Consider the following 13,624-nt stretch of genomic DNA (forward strand, 5'->3'; position numbering starts at 1 on the left):
AACTTGTCTTCATTATTACCACACTTCTTTAATTGACTTTTTTCTTCCACTAAAGAAAAATGGGAAACAAATCTACAACTTGGGATGACTTTATACTGACTGGGTTTACTGTCATCAAATCCTTTACTGCGCAGTATTTTCAAATACTGGAAAGAAGGGCACGATGAAGAGATAAGCCTGATGACAAAAGCCAACACAATGAGGAGATAACAGAAAAATAGAAACAAACCTGAAACATTGATGAGGAGTCTGAACTACTGAACTAATACTGCAGAACCATTTTACCTCTAGACTTCTTGCAAAGTGAGTTAATAAAGTCCTTAGAGTTGAAGTCACTCTGAGTGAGATTTTCAGTATTTTGCTTCCAAAAATCCTACATTAATACTTATTTTCTCCTAGTCTCCTTTTTGGTTAGCTGGTTGGATTTTGGTCTTTGAACTTTGTATCCCACATAGGACTCTGTGCTGACAGCATGAAGCTTGCTTGGGATTCTCTCTCTCTCTCTCTCTCTCTCTCTCTTTCCCTTTTCCTGCTCACTTTCTTTCTCTCTCAAAATAAATAAATACACTAAAAAAAAAAAAAAAAAGAATCCATATGTAACTGGACCTTTTCTTAGTTTGTTCCACTGATCTCTGTTGATTCCCACACTATTGTTATACTGGCATGCTCACAGAATATTTAGAGAATAATTACCATTCTTTGCCAAATGCCTTTACCATTCTCCCCTTCCTCTAAATTCTGTGGGAATTCGAACATATTTAATAACGATAATAATAGTAATAACCAGCACAAATACCAAAAAGAACCCTTAGTGAGCACTATGTGTTGTTGTTTTTTAATGTTTTATTTATTTCTGAGAAAGAGAGAGAGAGAGAGAGAGAGCGAGCGAGCGAGAGAGAGAGAGAGAGAGAGAGAGACAGCGAGCATGAGCAGGGGAGGGTCAGAGAGACAGGGAGATACAGAATCTGAAACAGGCTCCAGGCTCTGAGCTAGCTGTCACAACAGAGCCCAATGCAGGGCTCGAACCCACGAGACCATGACCTGAGGCGAAGTCAGACACTTAACCGACTGAGTCACCCAGGTGCCCCTGTGTTTTTCTTTCTTTAATGTTTGTTAATTTTTAAGAGAGACAGAGAGAAACAGAGCATGAGTGGGGCAGGGGCAGATATAAAGAGAGAAACATAATCTGAAGCAGGCTCCAGCCTCTGAGCTGTCAGCACAGAGCCTGACGCAGGGCTTGAACTCACAAACTAGGAGATCATGACCTGACCTGAAATCTGACGGTCAACAAACTGAGCCACCCAGGCACTCCAGCACTATAGAGTCTTTATAGAGTTTTTAACTCTATAAAGTCATTACTGTTATGGCCCTCATTTTACTGCTAACAAAACTAAGATTTAGAAAATTTAAGTAAATTGTTTGGGTTATGTAGCTAGCAATTGATTGCCATTATGAGTGAGATATATTTTTTCCATTTCTCAATCTAAAAGGTGGTTATCGCCATGTAATTAATATAAAGACATATTACTAATATTAAAAGATAAAATTAGTTCCCTTGGGTATTATATGTATATAATAACAAATACATTATTTAGGACAATTGTAATATGACTTAGTTTATTATCTTTAAACCGATCAAGTTTACTTCAAATTAAATACACTGTTCTAGGGGAGCCTGACAGGCTCAGTGAGAAGAGCGTGCGGCCCTTGATCTCCGGGTTGTGAATTCCAGGCCCATGCTGGGTGTAGAGACTACTTAAATAAATAAACTTAAAAACATGTTTAGGGGCACCTTGGCTCAGTCAGTTAGGCATCAGACTTCCGCTCAGATCATGCTCTCATTGTGGTTTGTGGGTTCGAGCCCCATGTTGGACTCTGCGCTGACAGCTCAGAGCCTGGAGCCTGCTTTGGATTCTGGTCTCCCTCTGTCCCTGTCCCTCCCCTTCTTGCACGCTGTCTTTCCCTCTTAAAAATAAACACTAAAAAAAATTAAAAATTTTAAAAAATAAATACATTGCTTTAATCATACAGGTGTTTTCTGTTATATTAAAGTTAAGTCACTATCAGTTGGACATACATTATAACTTCTAACTGTTTGAGAATTTATTAACTTGGCTTGAATTTCCGCTTACTATACATTTTGAGAAATACAGAAAAATATCCAACTTTATATATTTGTAACACATAAAAATATTCAACTTTGTAGATTTTCTTTGAAAAATTATCAGCTTAAGTAGAAATCCAAATACTTCTTTATATATTAAATACCTATTTCACATTTCAGTGAGAGCAAAACATAATCCAACAATGTTCTTTCCTTTAGCAATGGGATGAATCAAATACCTGGATAACAAAGAGTATCATAAACTTTCAAAAATGTACAGGAACTTTCTAGAGTCATATTACCAGTAAATTTTAAAGAGTGGAAGGACACTTGATTATTTTTTACAAGGCAGGTCACATATCTATGAATGCTGTATTAATAAACACTATTTATACATACAACTCTGAAAAGTTTTATTACTAGATTGGCTTCAAAGATGCTGTTTATAAACAAACTCCCAAAAGTTGAAAGAAAAGATTGAACGCCTTACAGAAGACAATTTGGTGGAATGTCTTATAATAAGGAAGAAGCATATGTGCTTCAATGAGCTTACTTTTCTCACCATGCACCTGACAAGCAGCTCTCTGATTGCTTTACTATTATGATACAACTTTGGATACAATAAAGGCTACATTATTGCTCTATCATTTGTCAAGCTGTATAGAAAATTTTGAGTCAATGGATGCCACCTGTACGATATTTTCATTACCTGTTTATAAAGCAACTGCTCGTTTTCTCTAGCATAACAGAAAAGAACATCTGTAAGAATTTTTCTCACATTTTCTTGTTGGAAAAACTGCATTTCAGGAAACCTGAAGAAAGAAAACACAAGATTAAAACTGACTACCACAATTCCAAGAAATAGCCTCAAACTCTCGTCAAGGGTTACTTTATGTGTTAGTACAAGTGTGTATTTGCCATGCAACTAACTTATGCCACTGGTGAGACTGATAATGTTAAGGAAAAAAGAGTGAGGAGAGGGAAACCATTGGAAATGATACATTTCAACACCCAAATATTTCACAAGTCTCCATATGCTTAAAGTCCTCACACGGTGGATACAATAGATCTTAAGCAAAATGAATCCTAGCCTATATATTTAGGGGTTTAGCCCCTTTGGATTTTAGGATGCGCCAGCTTTTTTAAAGAAATCATTATCTTTTTTTTAATGTGAATATCAGGATTTAGATTATTATACATGACCACACTGTTAGTTTTGTCTGATTAAAATGTAGACTTCAAATGGAACAAGTCAGTCAGTATTGCTTAAATGCTATCTGGATCAAAAAGTCTGCCAGGTGCTCTGAAGTAATGAAAACAGAAAAAGGGCACAGTATCCACTTGAAAGGAGCTTACAAAGTTGTTTTGAATGAAAGAATATACAACTGCACAACCCAAAGAACAAATACATAGCAATCTAATACACAACAAACATATAAGGGAAGAAATAACGTCCCTAGAAATGAACAGTCAAATAGGTTCAATCACAAAAGATTTGAACAAAGATTTGTAGGTGAGGAGGAAGAAGGACATTCAGTGGGAAGGATAACCACATCAGAAGGAAAGATGCAGGCCCAGAAGGCAATGAGGATTCCAAGTGTACAGCTCAGTATGGTAATGAGTAATGAGAGAGAAGAGGACTCCATGAAGTACTGCCAGTTGAGAGAAAGACAAGACAGAAGAAAAGGTGGGGCAGGTCTGGAGAGAGCTCTGAATGCTGAATTTACAAATCAAGATAAACAACCAAGTGACCCTACATTTCTGAATAGGTAAGTAACAAAGAAAATAATATCTGAGTAACTTTAAGTGGGAATAAGCCTTGAAAGAGGAGAGGTTACAGGAAGGAACAAAGGGCATTATAATGAAGTGAAGTGGAAAAATAACAAACCTGAGAAGAGAAGCCTGCATTCAAATTCATGTTGCATAATTACCAGCTATATAATCTTGAGTGAGTGACTGCTTAACTGCCTCACCTGTCAAACAGGGATAATAATGCTGATCTTGTGACCAAGATGAGATCACGTTAAAGCACCAGGAACAGTGCCTGGTGAGCAGTGAATGTGCAGAAATAGAGGTGATCATTAGTCTTCGAGTACTGGTACTTTAGGCGATAAAGAAGTGAATTAGGTGGCTTTGGAACTAGAGAGTAAGAGAATGTGAGAGGCTGAAAGGAAGAGTAACCAACGCATGGCCAAGTGCAGGGTAATATCAAAACAGAAAAATACTCCTTAATGAGTCTTTTAAAGAGCAAAAAAACGGTTGTTTTACTTCATATTATAATGGCTCACGGCCTTTTTCTGGAGACTTCAACTGTTTTATGCTTCATTCAGATCCTTTTCTGCCTCCTTGTGAGAGTTATAACTTCCCCCCCCCCCCCCAGTCCAGGCTACGTTCCTGGGTTAACCATGCTGGTGGTTTGTGAAGCATCTCATTTCTTGTCCTAGTTTTTACAACATATTAAAGCCTGTTTTTTCTTCATCTGTTCATGTGACTTCTGCCTGAAATTTCCTTTGATGTCCCCAGATACATATACTTGTTTTTTTCTCTTGCAGAAAGAAGGCCTCTTTTCTTTGGATGCCAGTAAAAAAAAAAAAAAAAAAAAAAAAAAAACCCATGCGGGTGAGCAGGATTACTTCACATCTCTGCATAAGTCTTAATTTGATGACCCCCTCCAGACAGTGCCTACTCAGGCAAGGAAGTGTGACTAGGCAGGCGCAAGTGACCTTAGCTCCTAAAGAAGAGAAAAATTAACCTGAAAGTAGATTCAGGGCAAGAATGTTATAGCATAGAAGCCACAGGTGTTTAAGAAAGACGTCAAACGTACTGAAGTAGGAAAGAAACACACACTTTTTAAATGACTTCTTTGGGACAAAAGAAGGTTGATAAAGCCCTTAGAAAGTCAAATATCCCAAATTAAAGTAATCAGGATGAAAGACATGCAAGTAGTTAAAATAAATTGCTAAAGAGAACTTTCTTGGGAAAACTTAGTCACTAAGGTAAAAACAGATTAATCCTTCTGAGAAGTGAAATTATTTCCCCTTCTTCCTCATTAGGAGGACTTAAATCTAGACCTGTCTTTGTTTTTTAATTTGAGGTATAATTGACAGTCAACATTATATTAGTTTCAGGTGTAAAACATAATGATACGATATTTGTATATACTGTGGAATGATCACCACAAGAAGTCTAGTTACCATCCTAGCCATGTCTTCAAATAGGCTTCTTGCCCCATGATTTAGATCATACGGCTTTACGATTTTGCATGTCCTCTCCCTTAACTAATCTTTGGAAATATTCCATAGGCAATGGGGCAATCAAACTCTGTGTAACCAATGCAATCTGAAATGATTTTGTGAGAAAGAACTAAAAACTCAACTTTGTAACAAATACCTTTGAACTATATAGTAAGAGTTTAATATCTAACTACTAAAAATGTAAATTATATTACATATCAATTTATAGTTTCATTTAAATGCATACTAACCACTTGCCAGATTAAAAACAAGAGAGCTACAAGAATTAAATTGCAGGTAGATAATTCAAATTACCCACTTTTAGCAAATACCCAATCAACTAAAAATGTGTATTAGGCAGACACAGCATATCTACTCAACAGCACACGATCTACAATCCTAAAGTGCCAATTTATGAAGTTTCATGATACCCTCTTTTTTAGAAAAGTAGGACTTGTTCACTAAATTCTGATGGTTTCATAGCACCAAATAAGTAAGGTAGAAAGATGCAGAAAAGTTTTTTAAAAGATATAAAAGTTTAGGCTACTTAAGAAGTTTGAAAAAAAAAAAAACAAAACCTTCTATTCAGAGAAGTTTTAAGCTCAAGAAGTCTTTGGAGATTATCTAGTCTAACTCAGAAGATCAAAGGCAAGGATTCTGAGACTCACTGATTAATACCTGCTCCCACATAACTGGATATTTAGGGGAGGAGTACTTTCCAATCGCTTCACTCATCAATTATAAGTGGGTCAGAGATACATATTTAGGTTAAATTCCAGGAGTTCAGAGTTATCAAGAAGAACCTAGCTCAAAAGGCTGATGAATACACCTGAAGAGTAACATATATTTTCCATGACAAATATTTGATTATCTTATTGTCAGGCTTCAAACCACAGGACATAACATACCATCTATAGGAATCAGAATAAGAGAAAGACAAGGGGCACCTGGGTGTCTCAGTTGGTTAAGTGTCTGACTTTGGCTCAGGTCATGATCTCAGTCTGTGAGTTTGAGCCCCGTGTTGGGCTCTGTGCGGACAGCTCAGAGCCTGGAGCCTGCTTCAGATTCCCTATCTCCGTCTCTCTCTGCCCCTCCCCCTCTCATGCTCTGTCTCTCTCCATCTCTCAAAAATAAATAAATGTTAAAAAAATTTTTTTGATTAAAAAAATAAGAGGGAGAAAAGTATAACAAGTAGCTTTTCTAGGAATAGTAATTATCAGTTTTTGATGATAGGATTTAAGTTTCAAAATAGATTCCCTGCCATTCATTACGCTTGTATGCTTTCTTTTACCCCATGCCACCTGGTGTTGATTCAGGACAGGTAAGGTAATTTGAACACCATTCTAACCCAAATATCATTGGAAAGGCAAATTTACTTTTGAAATAATAAAAATCACAGAATACAGGCGCAAGGTGGGCCTTTTTTTCATGGAAAACAAGAGAGAAATGGTAGTAACTTCAGTAAAGATGAGGTAGAGAAAACAATGTAAGAATTAAAACTGTACAAGTTTATACATTAATACAAGTCAAATATCTGATAGGCAAATAAAAGGGAAAAACAATTCACACTAAATAAGGACTGAGAATAAGTTTTATTACTAGAAAACAGAAATCCAAGAGAAGTAACTTCCACATTTGGCCAGGAAATGGGAAGGAAACAGAAATAAATGAGAGTAGAACTGTGGTATAGACAAAACCAAAGAGAAAGTCATAGTCATATATTCCATGATGAAATTTAGACAACATAGTCTAAAATTTTTCTTTTTCTTTTTTTTTCTTATTCTTTTTTTTTTTAACTGTATCCCAGACTTCTTTCAGAACAAAGTGATGAGTGATGTGGGGATTAAAACCAAGAGCATCCTTGAAGTTTATCTTCCCTCTAACCATTTTCCCTCAAACCCTCTGCCCACAAACCCTTTGTGTTCCCAAATCCATTCTTGGTGAATGTAGAACATAGTCCCAAAGCCCTGGTACAAACCCCAGGTTCTCTTCGTGGCTTTCCCCCTTCCTCTGGCCCCCATTCCTGGGAAGGACAGGCACCTCAGGAATGCATGGGAGAGCCCAGAAGGTGACAGACATAAAGGGAAGGGCTTCATCCTCAGGGAAAGGGAATGAGGAGTACAGGGCAGTGAAGTGAGGGCCCCTTTAGTCTAGGGTGCCAGAGGAAAGCATACCGGTGCCCCTGAGAAAGGGGACACAGCAGCCTCAGAATCTTCTAACGAACAGTCACTGCTCAATCATTTGCCGTTCTGGTGAGGGGTGCAGAAACACACTTGGACCACATCCCTCTGCAGCTCAAGCTGCTGGACAGTGTGGCTCCTCTGCCGCAGGGTGAGTTTGGGCACTGCAGGGGCAAGTCCTCCAGGCTGTCTCTCCCTCAGTTCTTCATACTTGTTCACTTCTTCTCTGGGGCCTGCACAAGGGCCTCTGCGTTGAGTATCTCCTGACGACTTTTGTGACTGTCAGCTTCCTCCACCTACTTCTGCAGGAGGAGGCACAGCTTACAAGTTCTTGAAACTGAGCTGACGGGCCTCAAAACATCAGATGGTCAATTGGCTAAACACCTTCCCAAAGAGAACCCCCAGGGTGAGCCCCACATCGGCCTAAGTACATCCCAGAGCGATCCTCTTCTGTTTCAGGAGCTTGGCGAATCGTTACAGGTCTTTCCGCAGAGCTCTGATGTCCTGGGACTCCTCAGGGTTTTACTCCAGCTTCTTCTTTTCTAGTCTCACAGCTCCAGGTCAGGCAGCGCAGAGCTCGGGGGAGAGGTGCCCCAGAGTTGCTCTCCACCCTAGCTCCCCACTCGCCTTCCACATGACAGGTCTCTAGGCGGGGGCACCAGGGCACCAGCCCTACTGGAACTGAGGTCCATAGTAGCAATCCTACCCAGCAGAACTCAAATGGTGGGGCGGGGCATGGAGGAGCCCCTCACACCTCAGAGCCTGGCCCCAGCCTCAGGATTCCTGAAAGCACAGGAGGGCTTTGGAAGCTCAGCAAGGTCTAAGGGTGAGCCCCGCCAGGCTTGGCGCTCCCAGGCACACCGCCTCCACCGCCAGGTGTCCCACCAAGGAGAACAGCAACACCCAAGCCGTGGACCTGAAGAAATGAGGGCTCTCCAAGGGACTCTAAGATTTTTCTTGATGGAAAAAAAGTATTTCAGTTCTAACTTAACTGATAAATTTAAAATAAAGCAGTTTCTTTCTCGTGATGTATAAATCAACTTATAATCAGACAAATTTTACATACTGAAAATTAACACCAAGAGATTTAAAACTTTGGTGTGTGAGTTTTGTTCTGCAGCTTGAAATAACCCAAAATTTGTAGGCACTACAGTTTACATTAGAAGACTTAAAAAATCTATTATTATAGAAAACTCAAACATTTCTAAAGAACAGATCATAGTAGACTCAATATATCCATCATCCAATTTCATTGCCAATCAATTCTTGTTTCATATATATTCTTCCCTCAATTCTGCATTCTGAAACAAATCTGAGATATCACATCCATAAATATTGTGGTATATATCTGTAAAAGAAAAGGGCTTTCTAAAAACATAACCATGTACTATTCTGGACAACTAATAAAAGAATGCATTAATTAAATCAAATATCCAGTTAATGTGCAAATTTCCCTAATTTTTTTTCAGTTTGTTCAAAGTCATGATCCAAGAAATGTCCACACACTACAATTTGTTGATCTATCTCCTTAGAAATTTTTTTACTTTATAGATTTATCCCCCCCCCCCATATCTGTCTCTTTCTCTCCAGTGAATTTGTTAAAGAAGCCAGGTTATTTACCATGCAGAAACTTTCATATTCTGAATTTTACTTATTATTTCTCAGTTTTGTTATTTAATACATGCCTCCTCCTCCTCCTATAGATCTTATTAACTGGTCATTAGGTCTAGAGACTTCATCAAATTCAAGTTCAATTTTCAACAAAATTTTTCATGGGGTGGTTTTGATGATGGCTTTAGCACCTTTTAACAAATTCTCTGACATTCCTCTTAATGAAAACGTGGAGGAATCTAACTTCTCTCCATTTGAGTATGTGCTGACCTTGGTGACTGGCTTCTCACAAAGTGATGCTGTCACATAACTTCTGTCTGGCTCTCCATCTGGACACGCCCTTGGAACTCAGACACCATGTCACTCCTAAGTCAAGTAGCTACATGGGAGAGCCATGTAGAAGTGTTCTAGTCACAGCTGCAGAGAAGGTCTCAGCTCAGAGCCAACTTCAACAGTGGGAAAGGGGAGTAAACAAGACTTCCCACGATTCCAGCCCCTAACTTTTAAGCCTGCTTGGCCAACACCGTGTGGAACAGAGACAAACTCTCCGGCTCAGCCTTGCCCAAGTCGGAGATTAATCAACAAAATAAATGTTGTCATTTTAAGCTCTGGGGTGGTTTACAAATAGAGATCTCGTACAATTGGTACTGTGTACCTCCATCAGGATGCACATATTAGCTTATTTCTTTTTATGATTTCTTTTTATGATGATGAACCATTGGTGATCATTGCCTAGATCTATTAATTCATTAGAGATCGTAAACAGTAAAACTATAATTCTGTCATTTTATCCTCCTTTGTTATCCAAAAGCTATATATAATAAAAAATTTCCCTTCATCAATTTTTACTTACCCTGAAGCAAGGTCAGCAGAATTTTGAAAAATCTTGTTGACTCCCATTACATTAGCTCGTGGATACTTGTTGTGGACATCTAAGATCTATGAATGACAGAATAGCCACTAATTCTGTCACAAAAGTAACTTCCAACAACCAGACTATTCTACATGCCTTTTGGGTATCTTCTCATGTGACTGCAGTATATGGGAAATCAAGAAGTATGGAAGAACAGCTACACACCAGCTTTAGAGCCCTAATAACCAGGAATCCAGGTGCCTGATGTAAGATAAGTAGAAAGATACTCAACAGGGCAATGGTCTATCATAATACAGACAGACAACAAAGAGAAACCAGGCAAATTTCTGGGCAATCTATAATGAAGAGTTCGTCAGACAACAAAGAGACAAAAAAATATATATATATTTCCTAAGCAAAAAAAGGGTTAAGAAAAGAGTGAAATGATAAAGGGCTTTGTCACCGCATTATAGTACATAATTAGGTAATTAGAAGTATTAAAACAGACAAAGCATTGGGCCCAGATGAATTACTGAAGATGCAAGTATTCAATAAGATGCCCCAGGGGAAAAAATAAAGCCCTTGGTGAAGGTTTATAATCATGCAGTAGGACAGAGAAGCACAGAAGGACTTGAAGGAACAATAACTGATGTTATGCCCATACTTCAAAAACAGAATTTCAAAACAAGCATTCATCCAAAATTTAAAATGAGCTGATAGAAAATCCCCAGAATACTATTAAACACCAAAATAATGATAATACCTTCTTCTGGTTTATTGTTTTATTAAAGAAGTGGAAAATCAAGCAAAAACCACGAAGAGGAGCAATTTCATATACAATGAAAGCAGGCATACTTTTTCTTCCTGTGCTCCAGGTTTTGGTTGATGATTGTACTGCTCTCCCTATTCAACCAAATCTGCCTTCTCATCCTTCCAGGCACACAGCTGGATTTAATTTCCCAGCTTCTTTCTCAGTTTAGCTGTAGACATGTGACTAAGCACTAGCCAGTGAAATGAGAGTGGGAGTGATGTATGACTGACCACAAAATTCAACCTTCACATCCAGTTCAATCAGGCCCCATGCACATTTCCCCTTCCAGTTGGATAGAAGGGAAAAAGGTCAACCAGGAGGCCTGGGAAGCTACCTGTGGAATGCGGTGGCTTTAAAAATACATCTGCAAATTCTTTTTTTTCTTTTTTAATGAATATAATTTATTATCAAATTGGCTTACATACAACACCCAGTGCTCATCCCAACAAGTACCCTCCTCAATGCCCATCGTGGGTTGCTTGGTCTGAGAGAAGTCTTCTCTGGAGAGACACTTAACGCGGTCTCGTGGAAAGATCCACATGGAGAGGAACCAATATGGATCCTCCAGTCCTAATCAAGTCTTCAGATGACTGCACCTCCACTTGATATCTGGCTGCAATTTCAACCCAGAACCTTCCAGCTAAGCTCTTCTCAAACTGCTGATGAGCAGCAACTATGAAATAAGTGATCACTGTTCCAGGTCACTAGGTTTTTGTTGACATATTTTGTAGCCATCGATAACTAAAACATGTTTTGATACCTGATTCTGGGATGTTATTAAAAAACCATAAAATATATGGTAGGAATGTCTACAGGACTGGACAGAAGCTGGAAGGACCTTGGGTACAGCACCAGTGAAAGTTTAAAGGATGTGAAAAAGGCTACTAACAAAAGACAACCCATGAAGAGGCTGCCACTGAGGCTTAAATGAAAATAAGGAAAAAATTATAGGAAAAATGGAGGAAGAAACTTCTTTATTGTGTAGCAGCAACATGGCAGCCTCTAGTTATACAGAGAATTGAAAATGTACCACATAACTGGGGTGACTTAGCTAAGGAGTTATCTAGGTAGAGTGTTGAAGGTGATGCCTTATTTATACTTGTTGCTTGTGGTGGAATGAAAGAGGAAAGAAGCAAACTGAAGAACTGCTAATCTTAACGGTTCTAGGACTTGCTCAAGGGTTTGAAGATAGAACTTCTCATTCACAGCCTTTTTATTCAGCAAATGATGCTAACATTAAGACAGTATTTCTGGGCAAAGATCATATCTAAAACACAGTGGGGAAAAAAAAAAAAAGGCTAAAGATGAAACCGAGGGAGTCAGTGTAAAATCTTTTGTTAAGATCTCAGAAAGCTCTAAAGTGGTGCCTCAGAGAACCCTTCTGTGAGATGGGACGCCTTGACACCTGTAAAGATATAGAAGCATGCCTCACAAGCCTTCAGCAGTGAGAGGTCAAGGATGGTGCTGCATGTCCTAAACCATGCGTGAGTGCCTCTCACAACAAAGAATTGGCCAAAAATGTCAGTGCCCCCAAGGCTGAGAAACTCTGCATTAGAGCATATAAGCCCAGAGGGTAAAAACTGTATTTATTAAACCTCCACCTCTTTCTGAGGAAGATTTACAATAACTCACCAATGTTTCCATCTTCTGTTCGCTCCACAGAGTACTCTGCATGTAGAAAGTATTCACTTAATGTTTCTTGAATTGAAAAGGTGTTAAGTCCAGGCAAACAACATTAACATAAAATATTAGAGTTGTGGAAAGACTAGGCGTCCCAGGTATTATTTCTATTTTGGCCATTAACAAAGCATATTTTCTTAAGTCATATTTTTTCTTGGTTTCAACTTTCCAGATTTGCAAAATAAGAAGATTTAATTAGGGAACTACCAATAACACAAATGCCTATTATGGGTGCCAGATACAAAACATAAGAACAAAGCACTAAAGAAACAAAAAACATAAGATAGAAAGCATAAGAACTAAGCACTCAAAAAAATCTAGTACAGATAACAGACATTTTACAGCTACTGTTGAAGGACGATTATTACAAGGAAATGTACATGGCTGGTAAAAGAACAAAGTAGGCACTATTTTCTTTAGCAGGGCCTTCAACTTCTAAGACAGCAGCTAGGACACAGTAATATCCCAAGTAGTATTTGCTGAAAGAGCTAATGAACCCACAAACCAATAAACAAGCCAATGAAAGATAAAAATGAAATCTATATACTCAGGGACTGGAGGTGGGAAGGTGAAGCCTAAGAAAGGCCGGGCCAGAGTTGTGTCATTGTTTCTGCAATTAATAAAGACAAGAGCAACGTACAGCTTTCATAGGCCATAAACTGAAGGGGAACACTGATTTTAAAAAGGAAAGGAAAACAAAAAGTAGAAGTCTGTTGTGACGACAACAGGCAGAATCCAGACCAAGAGGACAGCAGAAATCTCCAAGGGTCTAAGATGAAAGGTGGAGATTTGAAATCACCATACGAGCGAGATGATGAAGCAGAAGGATTAAGAGGACAGGAAATATCAAAGACTGCATAGTGGCAAAAGGGCATGTAGGGCTGGACTTTCAGGAGATGGTGGGTGTCACCATCTAAATTTTTTTTTTTTAATGTTTTATTTATTTCTAGGAGAGAGACAGCGTGAGCAGGGGAGGGTCAGAGAGAGAGGGAGTCACAGACTGAAACAGGCTCCAGGCTCTGAGCTGGCAGTCAGCACAGAGCCCGACGCGGGGCTCGAACCCACGAACCGCGAGATCATGACCTAAGCGAAAGTCGGACGCTTAACCAACTAAGCCACCCAGGCGCCCCTGTCACCATCTAAATAGACATT

At 38.9% G+C, this 13,624-nt stretch overlaps 1 protein-coding gene and 1 pseudogene across 6 annotated transcripts in view; both read right to left on the reverse strand.

The window, feature by feature from the left end:
* The window catches only part of TBC1D5 (TBC1 domain family member 5), a 540,103-nt gene that overhangs the window by 219,246 nt on the left and 307,233 nt on the right, over positions 1-13,624 (reverse strand). For 4 of the 6 annotated variants that reach the window (XM_039250589.1, XM_039250591.1, XM_039250586.1 and 1 more), the window contains exons 10-11: positions 12,425-12,460; positions 2,814-2,916 (exon numbers count right to left, since the gene is read on the reverse strand). In XM_039250589.1, coding sequence (XP_039106520.1) covers positions 2,814-2,916; positions 12,425-12,460 — 139 coding nt within the window. The remainder of the gene's footprint in view (positions 1-2,813; positions 2,917-12,424; positions 12,461-13,624) is intronic. The other 2 variants (XM_039250592.1, XM_039250590.1) reach the window with 1 other exon arrangement.
* LOC120244199 lies at positions 7,146-11,261 on the reverse strand (annotated as a pseudogene).

This window comes from Hyaena hyaena, unplaced genomic scaffold (assembly GCF_003009895.1).
Source record: "Hyaena hyaena isolate Hyena2069 unplaced genomic scaffold, ASM300989v1 scaffold_375, whole genome shotgun sequence".
In the NCBI taxonomy this organism is placed as follows: domain Eukaryota; kingdom Metazoa; phylum Chordata; class Mammalia; order Carnivora; family Hyaenidae; genus Hyaena; species Hyaena hyaena.